The 13,137-nt window shown below is 42.9% G+C and overlaps 2 protein-coding genes across 3 annotated transcripts; one reads left to right on the top strand and one right to left on the bottom strand.

The window, feature by feature from the left end:
* Positions 1-1,800: 1,800 nt before the first annotated feature.
* On the bottom strand, positions 1,801-10,022 carry LOC311505705 (mitochondrial adenyl nucleotide antiporter SLC25A24-like). 2 transcript variants are annotated; one of them, XM_084569423.1, is made up of 11 exons: positions 8,585-10,022; positions 7,370-7,587; positions 5,766-5,889; positions 5,582-5,669; positions 5,203-5,314; positions 4,836-4,994; positions 4,520-4,672; positions 4,043-4,156; positions 3,770-3,937; positions 3,549-3,696; positions 1,801-3,463 (listed from the first exon to the last, which is right to left on the bottom strand). In XM_084569423.1, exons 2-11 carry the CDS (start codon positions 7,562-7,564, stop codon positions 3,252-3,254), a joined length of 1,473 nt encoding a protein of 490 aa, XP_084425549.1. In that variant the 5' UTR covers positions 7,565-7,587; positions 8,585-10,022; the 3' UTR covers positions 1,801-3,251. The 2 variants fall into 2 exon arrangements, with proteins under 2 accessions (XP_084425549.1, XP_084425548.1); XM_084569422.1 differs by having other exon boundaries at positions 8,589-10,022.
* On the top strand, positions 7,722-13,051 carry LOC311494812 (regulator of G-protein signaling 5; the record flags this gene model as incomplete). Its single annotated transcript, XM_084554042.1, has 7 exons — positions 7,722-7,778; positions 8,606-8,654; positions 10,821-10,887; positions 10,965-11,021; positions 11,110-11,162; positions 11,924-12,117; positions 12,216-13,051. 7 exons carry the CDS (start codon positions 7,722-7,724, stop codon positions 12,381-12,383), a joined length of 645 nt encoding a protein of 214 aa, XP_084410168.1. The 3' UTR covers positions 12,384-13,051.
* Between the last annotated feature and the right edge of the window lie 86 nt (positions 13,052-13,137).

The raw sequence follows: 13,137 nt of genomic DNA, 5'->3' as shown, positions 1-13,137 counted from the left end.
CCTGATGCAGGTGGCCCTTTTCCTGCATCTGGAGGTGTAAATGTCCGTGGTGGTGGATAGACTGTGTCCCACAGTCTTCTGTGCAGCTTTCACCACCCTCTGCAGAGCTTTCTTCTCTGCTGCAGAGCAGCTGCCGTGCCACACAGTGATGCAAGAGCACAGGACGCTCTCGACCACACATCTGTAGAAGGATGTCAGGACTGAGCTCCCCAGTCCGGCGCGCCTCAACCTCCTGAGAAAATAGAGGCGCTGGTGTGCCGTCTTAATCAGGCAGGAAGTGTTGGTGCTCCAGGTGAGGTCGTCAGAGATGTGGACGCCCAGGTACCTGTAGCTGGAGACCACTTCCACCGCAGACCCTCCGATGTGCAGGGGAGGGGGGAGGCAGTCAAAAACAGAACAGCATTTATAATGCTTGCTTACATTTAACTATTTATTACAAACTATTTTTACAAATGGGATTGCAGTCTTTTGGAACCTTTAAACCAAATTTGCACTTTCATTGTCTTTATTTTAATCTGAATCACTGCATTTTTTTGTTAATAATAAATTTGATTAAGGATAATAAAAAAAATATTTCTTTAGGTAGTCAGGACAATCTGACATACTTATGAATAGGCCATGTTTAGTTTTAGTCATTATTTATCTCATTATTTATTTACTCGCTCCCTCTTAAAACATTATAATGGACATGGAAAATTATGGGTGAGGTGGTTAGCACTGATGCTTCACAGCGAGAAGGTCCCGGGTTCGAAACCATGGGCCGACTGGGCCTTTCTGTGTGGAGTTTCCATGTTCTCCCTGTGTCTGCGTGGGTTCTCTCCGGGTACTCCGGCTTCCTCCCACCATCCAAAGACATGCTCATTAGGTTAATTGGTGATTCTAAATTGGCCGTAGGTGTGCATGTGAGTGTGAATGGTTGTCTGTCTCTCTGTGTTAGCCCTGAGATAGACTGGAGACCTGTCCAGGGTGTACCCCCGCCTCTCACCTGATGACAGCTGGGACAGGCTCCAGCAGACCCCCGCGACCCTTCACAGGAATAAGCGGGTACAGAAGATGAATGAATGAATGGAAAATTATATAACCCAGATGTTTTTCTTAATGCCTTTATGTCTGTGAAAACTCTCAGTCATCTAGGTCATGGTCCATCGAGAAAAACAAAACAAAGCTAAAACAAAGATAGCAGAACTTGAAAACTGAATGCGGGCGTCACAGTGGCGAGGTGGTTAGCACTGATGCCTCACAGCAAGAAGGTCACCTGTTCGAATCCATGGGCTGACTGGGCCTTTCTGTGTGGAGTTTGCATGTTCTCCCTGTGTCTGCGTGGGTTCTCTCCAGGTACTCCGGCTTCCTCCCACTGTCCAAAGACATGCTCATTAGGTTAATTGGTGATTCTAAATTGGCCATAGGTGTGAGTGTGAATGGTTGTCTGTCTCTCTGTGTTAGCCCTGCGATGGACTGGCGACCTGTCCAGGGTGTACCCCTGCCTCTCGCCCGATGACAGCTGCGATAGGCTCCAGCAGACCCCCGCGACCCTCAACAGGAATAAGAGGGTATAGAAGATGAATGAATGAATGAAAACTGAATGCAAAGCAAGTTCAGAGAAGAATTATGTTTTTCAAGTAAACTCTTTCTTTCTCTTTTTTTTATTTTCAAATTGTTTTCTTTGCTAGAAACGAAATTGTAAATTTTCATCTGATTACAAAGGCATTTACAATTACATACAAACTTAGTTAATTATTTATTCATTTTTAGTTTGCCTTAATCCAAAATAAATTCAGAATAAAAATGTTCACAAGGGTGTTGAAACATATTATTGTATTATTTATTATATATAATTATTATATTATTATAGGAAATAGTATTAGGAATTAATAGCAAATCTTCTTGTTTGGAAACTCTGAGTACAAACTGCTTCCGAGCTGTTCCCTTTCTAATTTATTACAGATGCATTTGTTTGCAAAATTTCTATCATATTGCATGGTCAGAATTAGATTCTAAATTGAGTGTGAATGGTTGTCTGTCTCTCTGTGTTAGTCCTGTGATAGACTGGAGACTTGTCCAGGGTGTACCCTGCCTCTCACCCAGTGACAGCTGGGACCCTCCAGAGGACAAACGGTTACAGAAAATGAAAGAATGAATGGCCTGAACTATTCAGTGAACCTATAATAGACCAACTCTGTAGAGCTCGGGAGTAGTGATTAATAATATGAAATGCTGTTACACTGAAACTAAAGACAACAGGGCCTTGGTGTGTTACCAGATGTCTTCTCAACATCTGTAACATTCACTACAAAGCTCATCTGAAGTTATTTAGGAAAAACAGCACAATGCATGCATATATTTATGCACATGTACCAACATCAAAAGTGGCATTAAATATCAGTTAATTTCATTTAGTTTCACGATACAGAAAAGGTCAGCCTTAGCGTTTATGAAAATACTGTGCGGCACTGGACCATGTAGACTTTTAGGTAACAGACAAACACTTCTCTGCATAGATACGCTCATGACACACATGAGCACATGGCAGAAGAGGTTCTACTGTGTGTTTCTTGACACACAATGGCTTTGGCAGTTTCTCTCCTGTGGAATATAAAGTCTTTTCGTGTGCTTTACTCAAGAATATTACTTCCAGGAAAGAGACGACTTAGCGTGTCGCCTCCTGTTTTCACCATCCTCACATTCAGTCGTGTCCACAAGATCATTCAAGGGCTACATTAGGTGACTTTCTGCCGTTGTTGGAGAACTGATGCATTTTCATCTGTTATCATTTGTTTAAGACATGTCAATAAAAGTCCTGAAGTCCTGTAACATGTGCAGCATCCTCAGGCTCTTCTCACTTACAAAACAGGACACTGGCTCAGCCCTCCGTCTTCCTTACAGACCACCTGGGAGAAAAAATAATGCTGGAGGAATGTAACATTGGTTCCAGGATTGGTTACACCTATTGCCTGTAATCAGACAAGTTCATGCATATCTTTATCCGTCCAAGTCACTGCAGCAGCACGATACTTTTTGGTTAGGTTTCACACAGCTGCTGGCATGCATTTCATTCAAGTACATCACACTTCCCAGAAAAGTCCCAGATGGTCTTCCTAGTAGGTGTCAGTTCAGGTGGAAGCAGATTATACTGTATGTAATATTATAGTAAATGTTGCCTCAGGACAATCCAAGGCTCATTTCCTCATGCACTGTCAACAGATCTGTACGTGCTTGCAGATGGAAGCCACTCCAAACCATCTCTTCTTTTGCTACCCATTTCCTTTCCCTCCTCTCCTACCCTCGATGTCCACTCCCAGCATAATCCTCGTGTATTCGTAAACAACGTAGGACACGCTCACAGCGGGGATGACTTTCAGTAGGTTGGGGGAAATTCCTCGGTAAAGTCCAGCAATGCCCTCGTGGGTCACAATGTTACGAAGCAAGGCCAGCATGGAGAGTTTAGGGGCCCCCTTTACTGAAGCTGATGGTAGAAAGAAGGGGTGTCAGTTGTGCTGAACTGCCTTTAATTTGTCAATCATCTGTATCTATAACTTAGTTACTGTTACCTTGTGCCTGCATTCGGGTGCGGATCAGCGCCAAAGGGTAACTAGCCAGCTGCCCACAGGTACTGGAGACAGCACCACATCCAACCAGCACCATGACGCCCGGATCAGCTAAACCTCTGTTCCTGTTCAGCCAAGAGAACTTCAGAGTCTGTGGAATAAAAGAGGCCAGGTCAGCACTGAGGGGATATGCACCATGAGAGTCGTGTGTTTACATCTCCGACCTCGTAGACAGCCAGGTCGATGCCAGCGTAAGGGACAATGCTCAGCAGGTTGGGTACATAACCCTTGTAGAAGGCGGTGACACCTTCCCTCTGTAGGATCTGTTTGGCACAGTCTACTATTCCTGAGTATTGGCCTGTTTTTCTTAGCGTGAGACGGGTCTTCAGCACCTGAGGAGGAGGCGACACGAACATCAGTCATTTTCATACGAGCCATAAAGTGTGCTTTCTTGAGGCCACACAAGTACTTTTATGTGTGTATTACCCCGATATTACCTCCATTGGATAGATGGCTGTCTGAGCTGTAGCTCCAGCCAACGAGCCGGCGACAAACCTCTCGTGAGGCATCAGAGTTCTTGTTTCATCACCGCCACGCATCACATTCTTGATCTATGTCAAGTAAAAAGCAACAAAAAGAGATCTTGAGAGAGCTGTACAAATATAAAAATGAGATACATAATTATGTATAATTAATTGAAAATAGATGGTGTGTTGCTGTAAGATACTGTTTTATATTTTGGAGAATGTGTGGGAAACAGCTGCATCTTGATAACCCTTTCATGTCTAGAAGAAATATCTACGAGCTATACGGCCAGAAGTGGATTAGCTTAGTATAAAGACTGAATGTGGAAGAATCAGTGCAGCTGTGCAGGAAAATCTGCACTCGCATAAAGATTAGGAAGATAAATCTCTAAAACGCCTGTAGACATAGGGGATATAAAGAATAATGAATCTTCAGGAAGTATTGTCCACCTGTTCATAAGCTGTGAACTTGATGGCAGTCTCCGGGGCAATTTTTAGAACGTTGATTCCATTGCCCCTCCACATAGACCACGGTCCTCCCTCTTTCACCATGTACTGAAAACTGCTCAGCACATTTCCTTTAAAATCAGAGGAGCCGTGTACCTGGCAGAGCAGAGCAGCAGTGTTACGACAGCAGCAATAAAGCTCTCAGCTGCAAATCCATTACCAAGAGAAACTTATCACACAGAACCAGTAACACATGGACAGTCATTTTGTTCAGACTGATAGGGGGAATTACACTGAATGAATCAAGTCTCAGACTGACCTGTCGGAAGACTTTGAGACGGTCTAAAGGGGCAGTTCCGGTCCGGGATACAGATCCAGCTATGGCTCCAGCCATCAGCTGCCGCCATACATACCCTGACTTCTTCTCCTCTTCCGTAAATTCGTCTGGGACTGTCAGCTGCTCACCTATATCCAGCATCTACTGAAGCCAGAAAGTTCGGAATAATCACGAAAAATAAGGACAGAAGAGGAAGAAATAAAAATTTAGAATCAAAAGAGAATAATTAAATTCTTCTGTCTTAGTTGGGAAGTATGTATTAATAATGTAAGCAAGGATGCTTTCACCAAGCCATGTCGGCACACAGAGATAACTCAGTGGTGTTCTTGTTCAGTGTGTGTGATCTTACCATTGAGCGTTTCCAGTAGCGCGCCACATCCTCCATGTTAGTCAGTGGGTTGAACAGGAAGTAGTCCCGCCACTCATTCCAGTCAATGGTCATGGTACCGTCCTTGTCCATACTGGGCGAAAACACATACGTTGTCAAATCCACAGAAAGTCAGAATGTCCATGTAGTGTATGAGGGCCATTCCCAGTCCAGAGTGTGACCCATAAAACTTCCACAACACACTTATGTTATGGAACCTGTTCTCTAAATCTATCTATAAATCTACCTAATTTAATGATACAGCCGTCTGAATATCTAATACTCAAAATAGTGGTGGATTGCATTAATAGTTAATAATGTCCACAGACAGAGACAGAAATGTGCCCTATTGTTGACAGACCTCAGCAAAATCCTGGTGGCATTCTCCAGGCTAATGTTCACACCGATGCTGCGCAAAGAGTCCCGAATCTCTGCTGCATCTATGTGACCTGCACACAGGGAAGGAGAGAGAATATGAGGAAAATGTAATGATAATAATAGTGGCATTATTTAACTGTGTAAACGGGGTCCCTCCTGCTACAGACCGTCGTTGTTCTTGTCCAGTCTACGAAACATGAGTTTGAGCTGTTTTTCATGGGTGCGGAGATACTGACTGAACTCCTCGAAGTCCAGCACTCCGTCCTGGTTGGTGTCCCCGGCCTCCACGATCTGAAGGCACAGACAGGAGAGGCGATGAAAAATGGTTGCTGGGTCATCAGCAGACATTTGGTCAGGGACCAAAAACACTCAGTCAGTTGAGAGTTAGTTCACAAACAAGGGCAATGAACACTTCATTAATTATCAGTCAGGGCTGCTTTGCACTTTATTCAAACAGCGTTACGTCCCTCTGCACCCCCACTGGCCCTGCAGTGGTAGAGCAGGTGTCTCTGGGTGGCCACACACACACACAAGGAGGTCTGGATTAAGACATGGATGAAGAAGACTGAGGGGACACCACTCTTCAGCTGCAGCAGCGCACAATTTCTCATCCATTGCCCATTTACCTTTTTCACTGTTATTTTTTCAGCCACACTTCATGTGTGTCCCTCAAGCAGGTCAAAACTTGAGTGCTACTAAGATCAAAAAATATTTTTGCCTACCCACACCAGGAACAGACTATGCATTGGATTACTGTAAAGGCAGTCTATGAACAGCCCTGGGTGGGAGTTTGATTCAGTTTATTTACACAAATAAAACAGAGGTGACTTGGACAGCAGTGAAAGACAAGACTCCAGTGGACTTTGGGGTTTACAGTTGAAGATACACTGTATATACTGTATATTGGACAACCATCATTTATCATCTTAAAGAGGAGTTTTCCTTTGTCATCCTAAGAACGACACGAGCTGCTCCAACGGTTATTAAGCACAGCTAATAAGAGATGTTGCAGAAGAAAAACACTTAGGGCAATTATCTGTATGTGAAAAGAATCTGAGTGTATGACAGACAGAAAGGTTACCACTCTCAGCTTACAAAGTCCTACTCCTTCGACCAAAATAGCCACCAAGCTGCCCTTTACATGAACACACACGCACAAACACACAAACCAACTCGTACTCTAACATAAACTCTAACGTCTTAAAAGGTAACGACGTACACTGTGTTGTGGGGAGTTGGATTTTATGCCTACACTGTGGCTCAGAGAACAGATTTGAGTATTGCTCCGACAACATTTTCACACAGACATAGAAGAGAGGTGACCCAGACGGTCTGTGTGTATTCACAATACAAAGGTGTACTGCTGCTGCTGCTGTTGTTGCACAAACAGTGAAGCTGCAGACCAGAGGGATCCAGGAGGTTTTACATAATGAAAAAGAGGCCTTCGCTGGTTGTTGAATGTGAAGAGGATGATCATTGGGTACTCATTAGTTGACCTTTATCACGCAGAATAATGATGGCTGAATTCTGCTTAGGGGTCCAACTTTAGGGGTTTATTAAATGTTTAACTGTGTCAGATGACCAGCCCTATCTCTACTGACCGAGATAATGTTACTTAAGAACAACTCGGACAATTTTCAGATGAATACATTGACGCTGCATATGCATAATGGGGAATAATATATGTCTGTAGTAGCTACCCACACACCTCACACCTGCCACTGCAGGGTAATACATAATAAAAGAGCTGCGTGACGTCCTGCCGTCTTACCCTCTCCAAGGAGCCTCTAGAAAGCCCTCGGCCTGCCAGCCCTGTCCGCAGTTCTGAGATGTCAATGCGTCCATCTTTATTGAGGTCCAGCTGGTCAAACAGCTCAGCCCACCGCCTCTTCCTCTCCTCGTCCGGACCTGGGTCTTCACTGTTCTGGCAGTGCACCAATGGAATCCATGTCCGCTGGTGGCCCATTACTGGTTTCCAGTCAGAGTCAGCTAATGGGATACAGAAACATCGGATCAGTCTTTCCAGTCGGGATAGAGGCCCCACAGGAAGTTTTTCTGAAACATGCATTAAGGGTACTCAGAGAATCCAGATGTAAATAATATTGGTGCCTACAATACCCATGATGCAATTCAACCTGTTAGTAGCAGCCAATGAGACCTCAAGAGGAGATAAGGAGCAGGTCTGGCATGTGAAATCACATTTTTATCTCCACACTTGTTCAAAACTGACGCTGTCCCAATAAGACACATTATGTGAGGACAGTTATCAGACCAGACAAGTGTTTGCTTAAGTAGTGTTTCTACTCCCTCACATCTATAAAAGGATTGGGGGGTTACGCATTTAACTTTTTAGACATTATTTCAGGGACAATTATTCCAAAATAACAAAGGACAACTATCTCAGTTTGCTTGAACTGACCACACCAGTATTGCTTGGACGGTCATAAACTGAGATTATTGATGATACTTATTCATAACATAATTATTTATTTGGCTGGGTTACATGTGCAGTCCCCATGCCTTCCTGTTATTTTGGTTCTATTTTAGAGGACATACTGTAGGTATTGCAACAGTTAATTGGTACTGCGGTGGAGGCTGATTCAACAAGCCTGCTTCTGTTTGCATGGTAGGGTACATTCTGTTTTGGATTACGAAGGACTGACACTCTTAATCTGATAAGATTATATTAAATATTCATTATATGCAGACATGCAGCCACTGAGAGGTTCTTTAAGAATTGCAAAATAATGTGTTGTGGTCTGTGGGATTTCTGTGATTCTCCAAACACCACCCGGACTTCATTTTTTGCTTTTAACGGACACACATAATGCCATGAAATATCCCAGCTCGTAGAGCGCACGGCGGGTTACACAAGAACCAGTTATGATCCACATAAACACCGACTATTTAACTCGATCGATCCTAGCACTAATGTGGACGCTGTTGTGGTCTAATAATAAAACATGCGTGACCATTTGAGACTCACTCACTGTGTGTTTATCTCCAGACCGACCATGGCAAGATGCAGAGGATCAACAAGGACGCGGGAGAAACCAGTCGGTCCAGACTTGAGTGAATTATCCTGAAACTGACCGGATATGACTCCGAGCGAGCAGCTCTCTCTCTCTCTCTCTCTCTCTCTCTCTCTCTGGATTTCTGGATGCCTCCCGTGATGACCGCTATCGATCGGTCCGTCTTGTAGATTTCTCAGCGGCTCCTGCCTCTTGTCGAGGAAGCAGGAAGCGAGACAAACACGCAGCCGTCGCCCCGTTGGTGGAGCCTGCTGCTGGCAGCCAAGTGTCAGGTCCCACTATGTGGAGGATGTACTCTGGCTCTGAAGCTGGCAATTGCATATGTCACAATAAATATGACTGATTGTCACTTCTGACGTTACATAAACTAGAGATCCATAAATACTGAGGCAATAAATAGAAAGTTTATTAAAGATTCAAGTGGTGTTCTTAGGCAGCATCTATTATGACAATGAATCCACAGAAGATGTATATCTACAGCATGTACAATACTGTACAATACTGTATAATGAACGTACAATGCTGTGCTGGCGTGCAGCAGATGTCTGTATATTGCAATTAAGTGTACGTTAAGTGTACATTTGTGTAATGAACAGACATTGCTGTGCAAAGATGATGCAGTGCATATGTCCATTGTAGTTGAAAGTGGCTTGTTTCTATAGGCAGGCAGTCTAAGGAGTAGGCCTATGCTTTTACTTTCACTTAATTCAAAAATGAAAAGGCAAGTCTTGGAGGATGTCTGGTAAAATAGTCAAAGTCATTCAATAGGCACACCCAGATATGTTGATGTCTACAAATATTCTGCTTATTGTGGTGATTCGTGTCTGAATTTGCTTTATTTTTTAAGTATAGAAAAAACAGAACTAATGATTCACTCAGCCGGAACCAATGTGCAAATGTCAGTGATTTCAAAAGGTTTACACTGAACACAAGACGTTTCCCTCTGCGCGATACATTTCTTCGTCTGTGTATTTGCACTACATCGTGTTTCTCTTGCACACTGGACTGTGTCTGGCTCCACCAAATCCTGCTTCTACTTTCACCTCTTAAAGGTGAGCGCAGAGAAAGTTTTGTCCCTCAGCAGAGCAAAACCAACCTTTAGGGTCGAACTCTGTGCACACACACCCTTCTGCACAGTGAACCTCAAACATCTAAGAGAATAATTGGATATTTGTAGGGGATCTGAGTATTTCTTTGATTACTGTTGACGAGATTAAGAAAAAATTTAAAAAGAATCTGGAAGGAGGCTTTGAAGGAAACTTTGATGTTTGTACCTTATCACCATATGGTAAGACATGTATTCAGTAAAGCATCTTGCTTATTAACAATATTATACATGCATTATGTATAAGACCGTGTCCTAATTGTTCAAGGAAGGGCTTTTGTTGTCTTTAAAGATTAGGTACGAACAGGAAAAAGAATGCATTTGTAGACATTTCTGATACAAACAATGAGCTCAGATCATTTGGTGTCTGTCACTTGCCAGTTCATTGGATATACCGGTACTAGTGAAATACATTCTGGTGTAACAGTCCTGCATTAAATATTTATAGGTTTTAATATTGTAGACCCGTCCCATGTCAGTTTGTCATCAGTTTGTTATTCAAACAATAACATTTCTATGATTCTCCAGTAATATTTCGGTCCATCTGCCTCTCTGACAGACACCTGAAACCTCAAATGGGTCTTTGATAGACAGTTGTAAAATGTAACATTGTAGTGTAAAAAATAAATAAATAAATAAATAAATAAAAAGAGTGCAGAGGGTGAGTGGAAGGAGGAGAAAGTGGAGGGGTGCTGTGTTTAATGATCTTGTCAGATGTTCCTGTTCTGCAGAGATGAGTGATGTGGCCAGTCCACCTGCTCCTCCCTCATCACTTCATTCTCTTGTGATAAAACTCTCGAGGCCTGCATATGTTTTCTTTATGATAACCATTGTAGCCCGAACACACGCTAACTCAAGGTTTCCTCTCATTGATTTTCCTATTATAGATCCTGTTGACAAGGCCTGCCTGGCTCATAAGCACGTACAGCGGGCCTTATTCAGCTGTTTTCATCTCTATTCAGCTCCCACCGCCACACCTGCCGGTCTGATTGACAGATCAGATAGAGCGGATCATATATAAGAGCGGCACATCGCAGTTTGGGAACTCAGACTACCCTTTGGTCTCTTTGTTTGCCTCGTTGCAGATTTTCTAACACTACAGACCTCAATGTGTAAAGGGCTCTCCTACCTGCCTTCCTCATGTCTGGAGAAGTATGTATCTGTCTTTCATGTGAATGGATGATTCCTGTCTGCCCAACTGCTTTTACAAAGTGTCATTTCTTTTTCAGGGCAAAGGGGATGCGGGTGAAGTTAAGCCACCTGGCTGAAAACCACCACAAGCAGAAGTAAGTCTTGTGAAAGCCGCGATTCTAATACATGGTGGGTCAGTGGAGTTAAAGCTACATCCTGACTTTTCCTTGTCTCTTTTCTCAGAGTTCAGGATGGGAAAATTCTTCAGGATCTGGAAACTCTGCTAAACCACAAAAGTAAGACATTTTCTTTTGTTTTTTAAGCACAAGACATGCAACTGGCTTTTTGTTTTTCATCAACAAACTTCATATTAATGATGGTTGAACTAATTTTAGCTGCCTTTCTTGAGTCCTTGAGTAGCTCACTTTTAGGACTTATTGGGACACTTGAACAGAACAGAGCCTATTAAGAAATTGCTTAGGTCTGTAAATCTTTATACCGTGAACATGTCATCCTCATGAAGGTGCAATGATTTAATGCAATGCCTGAATTTTTCTGCGATTTTTCAATTTCAACAGGAACATGTTGTAAAAATAGCAACATTTAACAGACACAAGTTTTTAATGACCAGAACTATGAAAGAATAATTCAATGACATCTGTAAGATAGAAAAGAGGAAGCGGCAATTATTCTGCACATGAATGGATAATAAAAAGCACTCTAGAAGTCTAATGTTAATTTATTTTTGTCAGATCCTGTAGTGTACTGACATTACAGCAAATGTTACCATTAAAAGGTATTTTTGCATTTAGCTTCATTACAAATAAATGTTACTTTTGTGCATGTGTTTTTGTTAAAAAGTTAATCTTCTTGCTTTGATATTAGACATATTTGATACACTTCTTTACATGTTTTTTTCCTCAAGTAGTCACACTCAGCCAGCTGAAAACATCTTATTCATTTGTTCTTATCTGTTTAAAGTTTCTCCTATGTTACCCATGACAGAGCTATAAGGATTTAGGGCTAAACTGACTTAATCAAGAATGAAAAACTCATCTAGCTTGGCTTTTGTTCGTCTCCCTCCCAGGTGGGCTGCAGGCGTTTCGTGGATTCCTGCGCTCAGAGTTCAGCGAGGAGAACCTTGCGTTCTGGCTGGCTTGCGAGGAGTACAGGGTTTCCTCTTCCACCCTGCAGAAGACCAAGGCCAGCAGCATCTACAACCAGTTCATCAACCCTGATGCCCCTCAGGAGGTTGGTGGAGAGGAACACAAAACATTGAGACTCTGAACAAGGTTGAATAGTTTTTTTTCTTTTTTTTTTATATGATAATCGGCTCTTTCCTCCTTTAGGTGAACCTGGATGCTGAGACCCGCGAGGCTCTGCTGAGTGTGATGGACTCTCCATGTGCCGACACTTTCAACAAGGCCCAGCAGAGGATCTACAGTCTGATGGCCAAGGATTCCTTCCCTCGCTTCCTGCGCTCCCAGCAATGCGTGGAGGCCATCAAGGCTTTCTAAACACACAGTCTATTACTAGAGACCTGCTTTCGACAGAAGTGCTGATGAATCTGTAATGCTTGACGCGCTGATTGTACTTTTAACGATTATTTTACAGCTAGCTTTGTGATCGTGTTAACCACTGTATACTGCTTGCTGTTGTTGTGACACTGAGTTGAAGTCTCTCATAGTAACCTCATCATTATGAAGCTTAAACGTAGAAGCTACTGCATGAGATATAACAGACTTGTACCAAGTATTAAATCAATGCCTAATAAAAGAAAACTCATCATGTGGTATTGAATGTATTGTGGAGCTCTATTTTTAGATTTCCAAACGCGTTCAGGTTTGCAGGAGTGTACAGTATGTTAACATTAAAGAACAATGTTGGGCCTTTTCACTGGCAGGTGGAGTCGCAGCCTGACGCCAAACGCCTTGATTTAACGACAAACAGGCCGGGACATGCCTCAGCTAAACGGCCTCACCTTGGACTTTTAGTGTAAAATAACAGACCTATTTGAGGCAACATGCTACCATGGCAACATACAGTAGACTGTAAAGTAACACTATTTTTGAAGAGGGGGGGCTAGAGTTCAAGAACACACACAAAAGGGGGGCCAGACCTATTTTACACATTAAACGTTTTACCGAGAGGGAGCTACCTCTTCTCTGTAGTGGCGCAGCTTCGAGTGCAGCCTGCACCACTTGCTGCATGTTGTCCACTCTCTCTCATCTCATCACCTCCTGTTTCTCTCCACTACTCCCAGCCAAATGA

The sequence above is a fragment of the Chelon labrosus genome (genome assembly GCF_963514085.1).
Source record: "Chelon labrosus genome assembly, chromosome: 2".
In the NCBI taxonomy this organism is placed as follows: domain Eukaryota; kingdom Metazoa; phylum Chordata; class Actinopteri; order Mugiliformes; family Mugilidae; genus Chelon; species Chelon labrosus.
The sequence above is the reverse complement of the archived record's forward strand: the minus strand, read 5'-3'. Positions and strand labels throughout refer to the sequence as shown.